The sequence below is a fragment of the Protopterus annectens genome, chromosome 1.part2, assembly GCF_019279795.1.
Source record: "Protopterus annectens isolate FY-2018-M chromosome 1.part2, PAN1.0, whole genome shotgun sequence".
Classification (NCBI taxonomy): Eukaryota; Metazoa; Chordata; order Ceratodontiformes; family Protopteridae; genus Protopterus; species Protopterus annectens.
The window spans coordinates 64,299,488-64,316,356 of NC_056727.1; the positions used below are offsets into that span (position 1 = coordinate 64,299,488).

The 16,869-nt window shown below is 42.3% G+C and overlaps 1 protein-coding gene across 3 annotated transcripts in view; it reads right to left on the bottom strand.

Moving 5' to 3' along the window:
• The window catches only part of VRK2 (VRK serine/threonine kinase 2), a 1,303,788-nt gene that overhangs the window by 695,355 nt on the left and 591,564 nt on the right, over positions 1–16,869 (bottom strand). For all 3 annotated transcript variants that reach the window (XM_044054930.1, XM_044054917.1, XM_044054923.1), the window contains one exon: positions 11,481–11,539. In XM_044054930.1, the coding sequence (XP_043910865.1) occupies positions 11,481–11,539 (59 nt within the window). The remainder of the gene's footprint in view (positions 1–11,480; positions 11,540–16,869) is intronic.

Genomic DNA, 16,869 nt, shown 5'->3' on the forward strand with positions numbered 1-16,869 from the left:
CCTGCAGAATTTTTCTTGCAGATAACTGGGCCTTTGTTGCCAACATTTTGAAATAGGTAGTCAGTTGCCTTTGTTTGTCTGGCGTGAGATAAACCATCTGGGCAGTTGTTTTTAAGCTTGCACCCAGGAATATTATCTCGAGAGGGTACTAGTTTTGATTTCTTTTCATTGACTGTGTACCCTAGGCATGTTAGAAGTCTTTTCACAAACGCCAGATGTTGTAGAAGAATGTCCTTGTTCTCTGCTTGAATTAGACAGTCATCCAAGTAAGGATATATTTGTATTCCTCTTTGTCTGCAAAATGCAATTACTGGTGCCAGGCACTTTGTAAAGACCCTGGGCACAGCAGATAAGCCAAAGGGCAGTGCAGAGAATTGGTAATGCATTGAGCCAGCCTTGAATCTGAGGTATCTTCTGCATAATTGTCTGACTGGGACATGCAGGTATGCCTCTTTTAGGTCTAGAATCACCAGCCAAGCGTTCTTGCCCAGCATGGGCAGAAGCTGCTGCAAAGTCATCATCTTGAATTTTGGTATATCCAGGAATGTGTTCAGAATAGAGTGGTCCAGTATTGGTCTCCAGGTCTTGTCCTTTCTGGGTACTAAGAACAGTCTTGAGTAAAATCCTTGTCCCTGCTCTTGCTCTGGTACTTGTTGAATGGCCCCCATGTCCATGAGGGATGAGACTTGTTTTTGTGCCTCTGCCCATTGATTTTTTGGCAGATCTGGCCAGCCGTTTGCCTTTGGCAGGGTATGGAAATGGAACTTGTACCCTTGAGACATGATATTTAGAACCCACTTGTCCTGGGTTATAATGTGCCAGTTTTGAGTAAAAGTGCTAATTTTCCCCCTAAGGGTGCTGCCAGGAGATAAGTGCTTGGTGCAGACAGGGGGAAGTCATTGGGACTGTTTCCTGTATGGCTGTTCATAGGTTCATACTAGGCTATCGGCCCTAAGGCATTTATAAGCCTAGCCAGACTGTGTTTGGCTTTCGCCACCCATTTTAAATTAATTTTGCTATGCTCTTTTTCGAGGTTAGTATACTGTGCCTCTGTCTAACAGTGACACAGAAGTGATACCTGGGGTAAACCTACGATCTCCCATCCACTCATCAAGATTCCTCTTGAAGAGAGTCAATGAGGGACTCTGCCTAACCTGGACTGGGATTTTATTCCAGAGTGAAGGGAGCCTTTGGGTTATGAATCTGTCCCTCCAGCATGTCCTATTTATTTCAGTGCTAAGGTTCAAGTATCTCGAGCGCGTAGCTCGATGGGATTTGGATTTTCTGAGGTGCAGGATGCCCATTAATTCCGGGTTGGACATGGCTTTATACGTCAGGCACAGATCGCCTCTGAGCAGGTGGTATGCCACTGAGTAGAGCTGGAGTTTCTTTAACCGGGCAGCATATGGCATCTGTTTGAGCCCTTCGATCCTCTTGGTGAGGTACTTTTGGGGTCTTTTCAGTTGCTGCAGGTGTCTGGTAAGGTACATCCCAAAAGGGGCATTGTACTCAATTATGGGCCTGATGAGGGATGAGTAAAGAGGCACGATGACCTCCCTAATCTAGATGTGAATCCCTTCATGATTAGGTGGGCTATATAAAATGTTTTTCTAACCACTTTGGCCACGTGGTTGTCAAATGAGAGATTGCTGTCAACTTGGGTCCCCAGGTCCCTAATTACTTCTTCTGTACTTAATGGATTACCACCTATGTGGTAATTTGTGGGCACTTTGTTTTTGCCACAGGGGATGACTATACACTTTTTGGCATTTAGCTTGAGGCCATGGCTCTGGCACCAGTTGTCTGTTTCAATGAGGCCCTTTTGGAGGCTGCTTGTGTCGGCTGGAGAGTCGATTATGGCGCCCAGTTTGCAGTCATCTGCGAACTTGGTCAGCCACAGTCCTTCTGTGTTGGCCTGTACCTCAGAGAAATATATACCGAACAAGAGAGGTCCCAGGACTGAGCCTTGTGGGACGCCACTTGTAACTGTTTTGGAGTCTGACATGGCTCCAGCAATTCTAACCATGTGGGTTCTGTCCTTGAGTCAGTTTGCAACCCATCTAGTGATATAGGGGTTTATATTTAAGCTGGTGAGCTTATCTATAATGCCCGAGTGAAGTATTGTATCGAAGGCTTTTGCAAGGTCCAGGTAGGCTGTGTGGACCACCTTCCCCTCGTCAATGGCCTTGGTGACGGTTTCAAAGAAATCAACCAGGTTTAAGAGGCAGGATCTGCCCTTAACAAAGCCGAACTGGGTAGGATCCAGTGTCTGTAGTTCCCCAATATCTTTATTTATGAGGTCCATGATGATCCTTTCCATAGCTTTGCAGACCAAGCTAGTCAGGCTTATGGAGCGATAGTTTCCAGGATCCGTTGAGGCACCACCTTTGAGGAGAGGGACCACTGTTGCTGTACACCACTCTTTGGGTACATATCCTGTAGTAAGGATGAAATTGAACAGTAGTTTTATGTTTGGGTTTAGCTCTTCTTGGAGTTCATGTAGGACGCAGCCCGGGACACCGTCTGGTCCCATTGATGCTGTGTTTTTTGCTTTGGAGAGGGTAGCTCTTACCTGAGTATCTGAGATGGGGGGGGGGGGGGGTTTGCGCTGAACCTGTCAGCTAGGATGTTGGCAATGTCTGTGGGTTTGGTGTATTTTTTGTCATTTTGGACTAATTCTGAGTATATCTGGGAATTCCCACCCAGGTTCCTAACATAACTAAAGAAAGCCTTGTGATTATCCTTAGTGTCCTGTGCAATTTTTCTCTCGAAGCTGGCCTTAGACGATTTTATGAGTGCCCGTAGTTTTTTGCTAATACTGATTAGAGATGCCTTCCCTTTTTGGGATTTTGCTCTATCATGTAGTAGCTTCCTCCTTATTGTATAGTTTGTTTATGGCTGGGGTCCACCAGACAGGACGTCTGCCTTTGGAGGATTGGGTCTTGGTTTTCCTTGGGATTACATGATCCATGCATTTCTGAAGGTGTTTATAGAATGCCTTTATAAAAGATTCTGCGGTCTGGGCCGTATTTTTCACAGGCCCGGGAGCTTTGAAGGATTCCACCTCGGTTTTGAGGAGTGTGAAATTTGCTTTAGAGAAGTTTTTCACTGTGGTTTTCTGGGCAGGGGGTGGGGTCGGGATGTGAATATCCAGTGAGATTAGTTTATGGTCTGATCTTACCAGTGAGGGATACACTTCTGGTCTGGAGCATAGAGTCCCCATGTTGGTGATGATCAGGTCCAGTATGTTTTCCCCTCTTGTGGGAGTGGTAACAAGTTGTTCCATAGCATTTGAGTTTATAAATTCTAGGAACCTTTGGGCTAGGTGTTGGAGCTACAGTAATGCTCCCAGTCTATGTTTGGGTAGTTGAAGTCGCCCAATATAATGGTGTTTGGAGAGAACTTCATATTTTCCAGTGTTCTCAGGAAGGCCGACTGGGGTTCCTGGGTTTGGGAGGGTGGTCTGTAGCAGGCTATAAACTGGAAGGCAGTTTTACCCACTGTTAGTTGCACATGGATAGTCTCTGATGCTTCGTGCTGTGCCACCAACCTGGAGGTGTGGGTATCTTTGACGAATATTGATACTCCCCTTCCTTTTGTGGTTCGGTCCAAGTTTTGAGGCTGAAAAGCATGGTATGAGGTATAACCTAGTAGTGCTGGGGTGCTCTCAGGAGCCTTGAACCAGGTTTCTGTTACTGCACAGATATCGATGTTCTCCATGCTAAGGAGAGTTTTGAGTGCATGCATCTTGAGGTTTAGACTCCTGGCGTTGAGTAGCATTACTCTTAGTTTCTTATCCCTTGCGATATCTATAGAGGTGGGTTTGTCTTTTGAGCCTTGCCTAAAAAAGGCACTATGGGGGTAGCAAGAGCCTTTGCCAATATCCGAAAGCCCAGGGGTGACAGGTGCAAGCCGTCCCTAGCGAAGCATCGTGGCTTGTCGGGCATGTCATCCCAGGCTGACAGGCATTGGATCCCCTTTGAATGACACCAATACTTAAGCCAATTGTTGAAATTGATCATCTTGTCTTCATATTCTGGCATCATTCTTGGTGAGGGTAAGATGCTACTCAAGGTCAGGGTCATACCGGCCTGGGCTACATGCTCAGAGAGCTCCTCTATGTCTCTTTTCATGTAGTCCAGGGAGGTACGTCTCAGGTCATTCACACCAGCATGGACAATGACCGAGTCATATTTGTACTTGCCTCGGAGTGACCTGAGTGCTTGTGTTATGTGGCGGATCCTAGCACCCGACAGGCAGCTCACCGTGACCTTCTCCTTGTTCAGCCTGGTGAGCGGGACGTCAGTGTGCCTGACGATAGAGTCACCTATTACAAGTGTATCAGGTGTGTTGTTTAGCCTTAAGGGCTGTGACTGTTCGGCACACTGGCTTTGTGAGCTATGTGTTGCACGTGTTTTGTTTTGGGGTAGCGGTTGTTTGGGTGTCTGCTTTGGAGGTCTCTGCTGCTTAGGCAGATTTTTATTTAGAGCCTCCGAGTATGTTTTTGTGTGTTTATGTGTTTGGTTTGCTGTCGTGGTAGGTCTATGTGAGACTGGAATTGTAGTGAGTGTGGTTTCCTTCTCCTCCTGACTGGTTTTGCCAGTACTGAGTTGAGAGAGCTTAGCCTCCAGTATGGCAATATGGTTGCATCTCTCACATGTGTTGGAATTTGTTGGGAGGAGGAGAGGGTTGTCTGTGTACATGAGGCAGTTGTAACATTGCCTCAAGATTCCCAGATTCACCAGCTGGACCGGAGAGGAGATTGACAACTGTCCTTTGGACATGCTAGAATAGTATTGGGAATTCCTTTATAATTGAAAAAAGGGCCAATGGGGAGCAGGTACTCAAGGGGAGTTTGTGAGGGTGTAGTGCTTTTAATATTTTAGTGCTGACTTATATAATTGCTTTAGTGAGCAAGTGCGGAGATTGACAACTGACCTTTGGACATGCTAGAATAGTATTGGGAATTCCTTTATAATTGAAAAAAAGGGCCAATGGGGAACGAGGTACTCAAGGGGAGTTTGTGAGGGTGTAGTGCTTTTAATATTTTAGTGCTGACTTATATAATTGCTTTAGTGAGCAAGTGCCAGGTAACTTAAATGCAATGTGTTACAGGTAACTTAAATGCAAAAATGACAAACAGTAACTTTCTTTCAAGTGAAACAAGGAAATAAGCACAGTAAGCAATGCAGATATCACTAGGGATCCACAGAAGTGCTGAAAAGCAGCGTTTTAGGTGGAATTAGCGTTTCAGGGAAATAACAAGCAAACAAACAACAAGCATACAAACAAAGCTAGATTCAGCAGGCCTGGATCTAGTCTATGCTACAGCAAACAAGGTGTACCAATTTCAGTAAGAAACAGTTCAAATATGCAGGCACTATAAGCCTTTAACCAGAAATTCCCAGCTCAGAAGGGCAGAGTCCAGCCTCTCCTCCCACAAGAGTGCAGACCACGAACCTTCTTAATGCAAAATAACTGGCCTGAAGTCCAAGTGCTTAAACCAGAACTAATACACTTTTAGAATAACAGACACTGAGCCCTCAATCAGCAGTTCACAACTTAGAAGGATGTAAGCTACCTGTCCTGCCACCGCAGTGCAGGCCACAAACCTTCCTAATGTAAAACAACTGGTCTGAAGCCCAAGTGCTTAATCCAAATAACTTAGAATGATAGCTACACTTTAATCAAGTTACTACCAAGCAGTAATAAATACAATTGAATACTTTAAAGAATGCTTGGATTAGTGCTCAAGTTATACAAACAAAGCTAGATTCAGCAGGCCTGGATCTAGTCTATGCTACAGCAAACAAAGTGTACCAATTTCAGTAGGAAACAGTTCAAATATGCAGGCACTATAAGCCTTTAACCAGAAATTCCCAGCTCAGAAGGGCAGAGTCCAGCCTCTCCTCCCACAAGAGTGCAGACCACGAACCCTTTTAATGTAAAATAACTGGCCTGAAGCCCAAGTGCTTAAACCAGAATTAATACACTTTTAGAATAACAGACACTGAGCCCTCACAATCAGCAGTTCCCAACTTAGAAGGATGTATGCTACCTGTTCTGCCACTACAGTGCAGACCACAAACATTCTTAATGTAAAACAACTGGCCTGAAGCCCAAGTGCTTAAACCAGAATTAATACACTTTTAGAATAACAGACACTGAGCCCTCAATCAGCAGTTCACAACTTAGAAGGATGTATGTTACATGTCCTGCCACCACAGTGCAGGCCACAAACCTTCCTAATGTAAAACAACTGGTCTGAAGCCCAAGTGCTTAATCCAAAAGACTTAGAATGATAGCTAAAGTTACTACCAAGCAGTAATAAATACAATTGAATACTTTAAAGAATGCCTGGATTAGTGCTCAAGTTATACAAACAAAGCTAGATTCAGCAGGCCTGGATCAAGTCTATGCTACAGCAAACAAGGTGTACCAATTTCAGTAAGAAGCAGTTTAGATATGCAGGCACTATAAGCCTTTAACCAGAAATTCCCAGCTAGAAGGGCAGAGTCCAGCCTCTCCTCCCACAAGAGTGCAGACCACAAACCCTTTTAATGTAAAATAACTGGCCTGAAGCCCAAGTGCTTAAAACAGAATTAATACACTTTTAGAATAACAGACACTGAGCCCTCAATCAGCAGTTCCCAACTTAGAAGGATGTAAGCTACCTGTCCTGCCACCACAGTGCAGACCACAAACCTTCGTAATGTAAAACAACTGGTCTGAAGCCCAAGTGCTTAAACTAAAAGGCTTAGAATGAGTTACACCAAGCAGTAATAAATACAATTGAGTACTTTTAAGATGATGCAAAAGCAAAATAAAGTAGGAAGAAACACACATACAGTAAAAGCAGATAATTTTTTTTTTTTTGAGTGTGCAAATGAGATGGGCCTAGGAGTTACAGGACAGAAACAAGTGCAAATGCAGGCCTTCAAATCAGAAGGTTGAGAGAGCTGGAAGACCGCCCAAATGGCCAATAACTACAAATTCTGGGCCAGAACCACTCCTTATGTGGTAGACAGGTTACCTAGTGCTTACCACTCCCACTGATAAGCTAGAAGGCTTCCCTCCAACACAGAAAGGCTTGGGGACTCAGAAGCTTACAAATAGTCCTGGATACAGCAAATCTGTGTCTGGAACACTAATTACAGGAAAGGTAGGAAACAGGCTTACAATTTTTTTTTTAAAGTAGCAAAAACAGTAGCAAAAACAATTCACATGCAGTGCAAGCTGTCACACTTGAGTATGTAGCAATATTAGTCCACACACAGTTTGAAAAAATGTAATTAAATTAAAAAGGACTAAAAGCAAGTGCAGAAAAGGTTTATTAGGTAGAATGCGGTAAAGTTACGGGACTGGGGGAGTGTGCTAGATCAAATCTACAGTGGGGTGGGCACTACAAAAGCCACCAAATTTAAACTACAACCAAGAACAGGGGGGGGGGGGTTTCAGCAGAGATGTGAGGAATCAGAGTGCAAATTATAAAACCAAAAAAATATATACTGATCTCTGTATATTTGCAGAACACTAAGACAACAGATATCAAAGCAACAATTTAGCTCTATAATACAGAATAATACAGAAAAATATACTCAGCTCTATATATTTGCAGATAGTCTTGTAAGGCTGTCTTCTCCAACTTTGGAGGTAGAAGCACCCCATTGCTTTAACCTGTAGGAACATTGCACCTGGGTTCTGCTTCTAGGGCGTCTGGATCTGCCCCTTTGAGGTCTGTCTGACACAGGAAAGGACCAATTCCTTGCAGGCCAATGTCTACTAAACCTAGGTGGCTGTACTTGTAAAAAAACCTTTGACAGTTTGCATAGATTTAGCTTTGTCCTCCATTTTCTTTAACACCTCCTCTGCTTTAACACCAAACAAAGTATCATGCTGTAAAGGTGCATCTAATAATTTAACTTTGAAATGATGAGGCAGATTTTGTTCCTTTAACCAAGCATGCCTCCTAATTACAGAACCTGTAACTGCGGCCCTGCAAGAGGCCTCCAAAGAATCAAAACCACTTTGCAAAGTATGCTTTCCAACTTGTTCAGCAGCATGCAATAAATCCTGCATTTCCTTGTTTTCTGCACATTCAGAGTTTAATAACATTTTCTGTTTAAGTAATGCCATGACATGTTGTTGATATTTGAGCATATGAAACTGACAGTTTAAGGCCCTTATAGCCAAGGTTGCAGATGTGTAAACCTTTTTCCCCATCTATCCAGTGCCCTAGAATCTCTGTCAGAGGGGGTAGAGTTTTTTGCAGCGGAAGCCTTAACTCCTTTGGGACCCTGTGAAATAGTTTCTGGGTCTGCAGCAGGGTTTTTAAAAAAGAATTTATGAGAATCAGGAACCCTGTAATATCTGTCAGGCTTAACAGGAGCTGGAGGTAAGGAGTCAGGGGTAAGACTAGACTCCGAAAACACATTGTCTACAATATCTAACACAGGTGGGATGACTAGTGGCCTGTGTTGAGGTAGTAAAAGGAAATCCCTGAGCCTCTTTTTAGATTCTGAAAAATTTTGGCTCTCCCAGTGGAAATGCTCCCTCATGGTATGCAAGGTTTCCCCAAAAGAATAGTCCTCTAGAGGAGAAGCTGAAGGTATAGATTCTTCAGCATCACAATCCACATGGGGGAAGAGAGTATTCCTGATCAGAAGAAATAGAAACCTGATCTGAAGATTCATAGTCAGTCTCTTGCCTAGGCCTCTTATCAGGAGGGGGATGGGACCCCCTGATCAAGGTAATTAAGTCTTCGGCCATTTTGAGCATCTGTTTTTTTGGGCACAGAGGCCTGTCCACGTGGCTCTTGAGTTTGTTTCTTTGCTTTAGAAGGTGCTTTAGTCTTTGCCTTTGAAGCTGAGGTTGGCTTAATATAAAGATGTTTAGGTCTGAATACACCCTCAGAAGCCGGTGCCTGCTCAGCGGCTCCGGACCCATCTGAAGAAATAGTATCCAAGGCTCCAATACCTTGAGTTTCTAGCGGCATGGCCGACTCCACGTGGGAGTTGGTAGCGGGCTGCGACTCTAAAGTAGCGGGCGTCAGGGGCTGCAAAAGCGCCTCACTGAGAACTGGCGACTGGCTTGGGAGAAGCTTCGTCGTCAGTTTTGGGCCTTGGTTGTCTATCTCTCTCCTTTTCTTTGCGTTTTTTGTGAACTCCGTTAGTCGGATGGCTATCCGACGACATTTCTGGATAATTAAACCGGCGTCCAAAATAGTTTAAAGCAAAATCATACCGACGCTTAATAGTGTGTTGGTTAAATCTAGCACAAAACCGACAACCAGCAACTTTGTGATCAGGGCCTAGACAAGGAATACAGTAAGAATGAAAGTCCTTATGTGGTATTTGTTTTCCACAAGAAATACAATTACTAACTTTTTCTGACATCGGTCTGGAGCAAGAAAAAAGTTTCCCCAATGGGGTACTTAGCTTTATTGAAGACTTTGGATCTGAAACTTGAACATGAAAATCTCAGGAGTCGGCTGACCGGCACTTGCGAACTGCTTCTGCTTCGGGCACCGCGTGGCAAGAAAGACTAAAGAAAATGGCATCGGTGGCATCATTTATACCCCTGACGACCTGATGTCAGGGAGGGGGTGAAAGCAGCCGATGCAGGACCCAGGACTTTGGAATTTAGGCCGACTGAGGGCAACCTGCCAGCAGGATTACCCAAATGTAATGACTGCAACAGTGAAACACGAAGAACATCACTACATGCATCAACTATTATGTGTGTAACTTTGCCCAGTCACACAGTGAATATCTTGACCCATATCTGTGGACTAGACACTGCCTCTTCACCTGCATAGCTGTGCACCATGCACAAGCCTGCTTGAGGAGCTGCCATGCTACTGTTACTGGCTGGATACTATCATTACCATTACTGGTGGAAGAAGTGATAGAGGGAGCTGTACTGTTTCTATCAGCAACTGGCTGTGGCAGACTGATGCATGATGACGTTATGCAGACTGCAACAAGCCATAAATATTCAGCATACAGTAACAGTTTTTTTTCCTGAAGAACCCCCCATCCAAGCAAAGGAAAACTGCTTTGAGTAGGTCAAACACTCGCTCACTCAATGACTATCCATGTCTGGGACAGGGTGGTGTTAAAGTGCTCCTCGCCAACTCCATGAAGGTTATGGACTGGTGCCATTAGCTAAGGTTCAAGTGGGTAACCTGTATCACCTGAAAAACAAACAGGGAGGTACACATAAAATGGGATGACTACTCAATACCACATACGGACACAAAAATAACAATAGTTAATAAACATTAGACTAGTTTGCACTTATTAATTTGACGACCAAACAGAAAGAGGTGGTTCAGAAAGCCTGGGTGCTAAATGTGAGAATCATGGGCACTCTAAGGATGCTGGGCCAACGTGTTGGTGACATACCCCCATGCATCACACACTACCTGGTAGCTGACAGAAAGTTAGCCCTTCCTGCTCCAGTAATGTTCCCCATCTGTCATAAAATGGGGCCCTTACAGCCACATGGGTGTAATCTTTCTCACAAAACACCGCAGGAAAGCTTACCATTCAACAGAAAGCATGCATGGCACTGGTTTGGTCCTGCAATGAAACTGAGGAAGTTATGCTCATTCATATGTGACAGGAGTAGAACTACTGCAGTGTCCTTGAAACAGAAATCTGTACCCAATGTGCCTACAAATTATCTTTGAAAGGTCGCCATGGCAAGTATAGTGAGGGCTATACATACCTTGGTATCCACAGATACAAGAAAGTCTGACACACACACACACACACACACACACACACACACACACACTTCCTGCTCGACAGCTATTCAAACTCACTACATGCTTTATTATATCACTGTCCACTCTAAACCCCCTGTCCAGCAGTTCTTGCTCAGCAAAGATGAGGTGAGTTATCCTTTGCCTATACCTTCTTAAGCATTTCACATGCCAGGTTTTGGCAAAACTGAAGCAATTCACAGTGGGAAACTACCAAGTTTGCAGTGAAACCGAGCATTTCCAAGGACTGCAAAGTGGATAAGAAAGGCACAGATTTACCACTTTTTATAACCTATCAAGGCACACGCAGGCATCAAAAAGTGACTATGAATCACATAATTTCAGGAAGAGAATTCACTTACATGGGAAAGTCACACATTTTTCACGCATTCCTCATTTACATCTCCTTATTCCCTCATTTGGGTAAGATTTTTTTCAAACTAGTTCTAAATTATTTGATTTGGCAAAGCTAGTGTCTCTAAACTGTGCCTGAACTGTACCTGTGCATGGCTTGCAAAAATACCCTCTGTACTTAAGCGAAATGACTATTAATACCACACTAAGTCACCTGGGTTTGCACTGCCACAGGCTAATGCACCAACATACTCCTAAGGAGAAATAGTTATTTATTTATTTTTTTTTTTAAGAAAAAACTGCACTGGAGGATCTTTAATTTTTCATGCAGAACCACATGATTGCTAAATGTACTTACCACAGCTGAGCCCACAGGCAAAACATTCTTTTACTGAATGAGGTAGATTCTCCATAAACCTAAAACAAATACAATTAGATGAGTGCATATTATAGAGATCAAAGGCAAAAATACTGCAATACATATCAGACTGCACTCCACTAGTAGACAAGGATGAAATTCCAGTTACTTAATGCTATTTCAGAAAGTTGTTTCTCCTGCATAATCAAAAGCAGACAAAATAGCAAATAAATGGGCATGTAGCAGATAAACACTGAAAAAATGTATCAAAATAGTAACAATTCTAAATCAGCAAATATAAATGGTAATTACAAGTGGGCAAGCCCTGGATTTCTGAAGAAGAGCTGAGCCAAGGGTCTGGCTTGGCTGTCATAGTCCATCAAGTCAAACTAACAATGAGAAATGGATAAGCCACTCTGTTGGTGTAGAGGGTTGAAGCCCTAACTATGGCCTAGTTGACTCAGGTTCGATAAATAGCTTGAGTGACTGATGAAGCAGTTGGGAGGAAAGAGCATGCTGTCCTGAGTGAGAGACCACTTCTTGATGATGCTCCTGTGCAGAGGCATGATCTAAAGAGAAGAGTTGCCCTTGGACATAAACAATGAGCTTGGAAGGTGGGTCAGAGAGTTGGGAGGGCTGAACCCCCTGGATGCCCTTAGGATCCACATCCAGCACCAGCAATATCTGAGTAAGTTGGAAGGGGAGTAGAAGATAAGCTGGTAAATTGGCGTGGACTTGCAGCATTTGGTGGGCCAGGCCAGTTAAATGAAGTCCCAAGGGGAGCAAAAAAAAAAAATGAAAAATGGACATAAAAAAGCATTGTTATGTTAATACCACAAATTTATAAACTTGTGTACAAGACTAACCTTTTTGGTTTCAGAAAAAGGGAAAAACACATGTCACATTTTTATTTGTTAATCAGCACGTCCACTGAACATTAGATTCCTTTTTTATGGTTGATGTAGCAGATACTATCTGGACAAGTGACTCACTAGAGCCAGGCAGTAAAACAAAGGCTGAAGAAATCAAATCTTGGACTACAAAAATCATTCTGTTAACAGCTCATGGCCTTAATCCATTGCAATAACTTCCAGAGACATGCAGGACATATTCCACTGAAAATTAGGTACTTATAAAGGGGCATGTAGAGGCACAGGTGTTTGGTGCACACATCACAAATTTCTGGTTGCTCTTTCTGAGACAACAGCTAGTGTACATTTCTGCAAATCTTTCTTTCCCCCTTCTTATACCCTGCTGACGTGCTACTGCACAATAACAACATTCCTTATAGTTTCTTAATGGTCTCATAACATTTCCCTAACAAATCAATGTTTTTTTTATGTCATTTTACCAATCATCAGCCTCACCTGTACACTTCAGTCCATTTGCTCTGGGATGCAAGGGACCCTGGCTACACCAAGTGAGAGTTTAATGGACAGGGCTATTATCTATGCAGCCATGTAGTAATTTCAGTCCATATCATCAACCATTCTTCTCTGTGCTGCTGAGAAATGAATGTCTTTATTCCAACAGCCTAATGATCTGAAGTCACCCACCAAGACGAGGGTCATCCATATTTCAAGACAGATCCCAACTGTCTTCAGGCTGGGAAACTACATGGTACTCAATCTCACACTGACCTACTTCATTGAGAGTAACCATTACGACAGGATTTCTACTTATGCCCAAACCCCTTCCCTGGTGACTAACATGGGCACTTGCATCCCTATGAGGGCCTGTATTGTCCTCCCCTGTGTGAGTATGTTCCCACCCACATTCTTACAATGAGGATACTAATACTGGCTTGATAGCAACAAGCCCACATCCTTGGTTCACAGCTACATCTTCAATGGGTGCAAATCTCTGCCTGATTGGTGGTAAACAGCCAACCAGACCACTAATCCATCTCGCAAATACAGGCAAGCCTGCAATGGTCCCTCACAACTATTCTCCCCTGCCAGACTGCTGCAGTACCTGACCACCTATTTTAAACTCGGTTCATCTGGGTCTTAGGGCTCTATCCCTCTATGCCACAGAACTAGGCACAAATCAATGTTCGTGAAGTTATCAGAGTAGCTCTAAATTTGTCAGCCTGGCTCACTACACTCTCACGGCTACTACAATACATCTCTGTTAAAGGTGTCCAACTGCTTTGCCTTCTCTTTTTTTTTTTTTTTTTACAACAACAGAAGCAATAAATGGTATAATAGATAAGTCAGTGAAGAAAACTGGATATATTACAAGCAATGTTTTTCCGGTTATCACCTCTATAATGACATCAGCAAAATACAATTTTAGATATGCCTCCATGTGAGCAGACTACTAGTTATTACTCAGAAAATGTACAGTTGTCTGTTTTCTACAATAAATGCCTCATCACATTAAGACAATCAGTTCCATGAAAGCAAGCTATTAGCAAAACAGCAACATTAATTAAGTGATTAACGAAGGGAATAACTTCACAAACTGTGTAGTATCTCAAGAAATACAGTGCTCTACAGTATATACCTATCTCATTTATTTCACATCTGTGAATCTGTAAAGTTTAATTAAACCTGGAACTGAAAAATGACAGCCTTCTAATATGTACAAAATGAAACAGCAAAAGGGAACTTTATCCATCCCAAAAATCTGCCCTGGTGAACCACTAAATTCGTGTGCCATGCTCCATGGCATACAGCATATAAGGACGAAACTTTTATCTATGACTCACATGACTCGGTTTGATTAACCCACTAGATGCTGGAGAAGCTGGTGGAAGATGGAGTGGAATGATTGGGTTTAGCTTGCTCACCTGTCCAACAGCAGATTAGGCATGTGTGTCTCAAAACGTGTATGCTGTCATAAATTCCCAAAGAAGAATGACGACATAACATTATCTTCATCTGCTTTTAATGGTGGGGTAAGAACGACCTGAAGAGGCAAATGTTTTCCCTCATAATGCCCACCACATGACAACCTCCTGAGTTCTACAGGATATGAACAAGGAAAGAGTGAATGCAAGACATCGACAAGGAAGGAATGGTCAAGGTTTAAATCCCCAGAACTACTGCCTATATGAAAATCATGCTGTGGACATCTGCAGAAAAGGAAGTGGTAGTTTACATGGGAGTAAAACAGATGATTCAGATAAACAGAAAAAAAAACAAAATTCCTTTTAATAACTGAAATTTCTAGATACCTCACCATATGAGGAAAACTGTGTTTCTTGAATGGCCACACCAAAGAAATCATGTGGGCTGAGACAACTTAAGCAGCTCTCAACTTTATTATCTAGAATTTGCAGACAGCAGCTACTACTACATTTAAAACAGGAAAATACAGCTGCATAAGTTCCACTTACTTGTAACAGTATAGATTCATACAACACACTGCTTTACTGGCATATTGGTAGTACTGCCCTGCAACCTTCCCCCAGCAGTCGATGAAAGCTCAGGACTGCCCGTCTTGTGAGTGTGAAGAACCAATTGCCTGGCAGGACCAGCAGGACAACACTTTCCACTCACAGACAGGATCATTTCAGTTTTCTAGGGTCCAACAGAAATGGCAGATGAAATACAAGCACTGCGAACACTCACTGTTCCATACCAAATGCCACGCACCAAAAAAGGTTGCTGAACCAAAGTCAACAGCACTTCCTACAACCAAGTAGAAAAAGCTGAGCCAAACCACTACGGCTATAGCAAACACAACTTTATTACAAAAAATACTGGAAGCAAGCGCTTTCACGATCACACTGACCGCTTCATCAGACTGATGTTACCAACCCCTTCATCTTATTTAAACACATTTTCATCCAATAAGCAACACAATTTAATCAAAATACAATTAATCAATCAATGACATTGCTAACTTCTTTTAGAAACCTCTAAAAGCCTTCATAAATATTCTATATGACAGAAACCTTGTTACATAAAAATGTAAAATAACATAAATGTCTTGTTTAAAAATACAAAATGGAATATGATACTTTCTCCTACTGCATTTAATGTCTAAGTGCCCTTACTTTGGGGAAGGGTTTTAATAAGACAGCTTCATTGATCCCTGGTGGTTTATCAGCATTCAGCCTCATAATCCACCTTTGCTCTGCTGCTTCAGTCCTGTTCCTCATATCCCCTCCTCCACCCCCTTCTTCAAGGATCTCTAGTCCAAGGAATTTAAATGTGTTGTGCCCCTTCTGTTTCCACATGTTTATCCAAGGCACTCCTTTCCTTCTTGTTACGTATATCCCTGACATGTTCTAGCATGCAATCCCTTAACATTCTGTTAGTCTTCCCTATGTAAAAAAAACTTTGCAAACTTGGCAGAAACTAAAATAAACTACATTTATGGTTCTACAGTCTGCATAACATTTTGCTTGAATCTCAAAGTGCAGTTGTGGGTATATAAAGGTAGTGCTCGAATATATATACTTGCAGGCCATACATTTCCTGCATATATAAGTGCCTAGTCTTTGAGAGATGTTATTCATTCCAGACCCTTGCGTTTTATAACATAATTGACGTTTGAGTGATTTTTTGTTCTTAAAAGAATATGAACTTGGCAATAGAGAAGGTAGGGGATAAAGCATCACAAACTAAACAAGCAAATCCTTTTTCAGAGGCCTCAAATGGAGTGAAGGAGACTTTAATAATACAATTTCAACTAAAAGACACCTTACTGATAAAAGAGAGATCAAGGAGCCACGGCAGGAAGGGAAATGTCCCACGGCAGCAGAACACAGAGGGGGTACAACAGAGAATAACCAGAAGCAACAATTTAAAGGTTTGGTCTTAAATCTTTCATGTATACCATTGACTGATGCACAGTTATCGTTATTGGGTAAAGGGCTTTCCTTTATCCCAGCACAGAAGACGAACTTGGTAGACATTTTGCAGGAATTGAGACTATTTGGAAGCCACTGACCTTAAAAACTGTTTTTAAGAATGCTAGCAATGAAATTCACAAATTTACTAAGCCCAGTGTTTTTATTCCTAAAATACACCCAATGGTAAATACCTTTATTTCAGTATGCGATAAAGAAATTAGAGAAATATTTGAAAATGGTACAACATCTTCTTATTTTAATTTAAGTAGGGATGAATGTGATGCATTGTTAGAATTAAAATCCATGCAGTCCATTGAGATTAGGCCTACTGACAAAGGGGGAGGGGTTATAGTCATGAACAAGGAGTTTTATATCACACAAATGGATTTATTACTGAATGATCAGATTACATATCAAAGAATAACTGAAATGGATGTGAAAGCTGTAATAGAATAACAGTCATGGTGTTTGATTTACTCATAAGTAACAGAATTTCAGAGGAACTTTTTAAATACTTTAATGTTGAAACCCCATTGATTCCAGTAATATATGGATTACCCAAAGTACATAAGGATGCAAAGA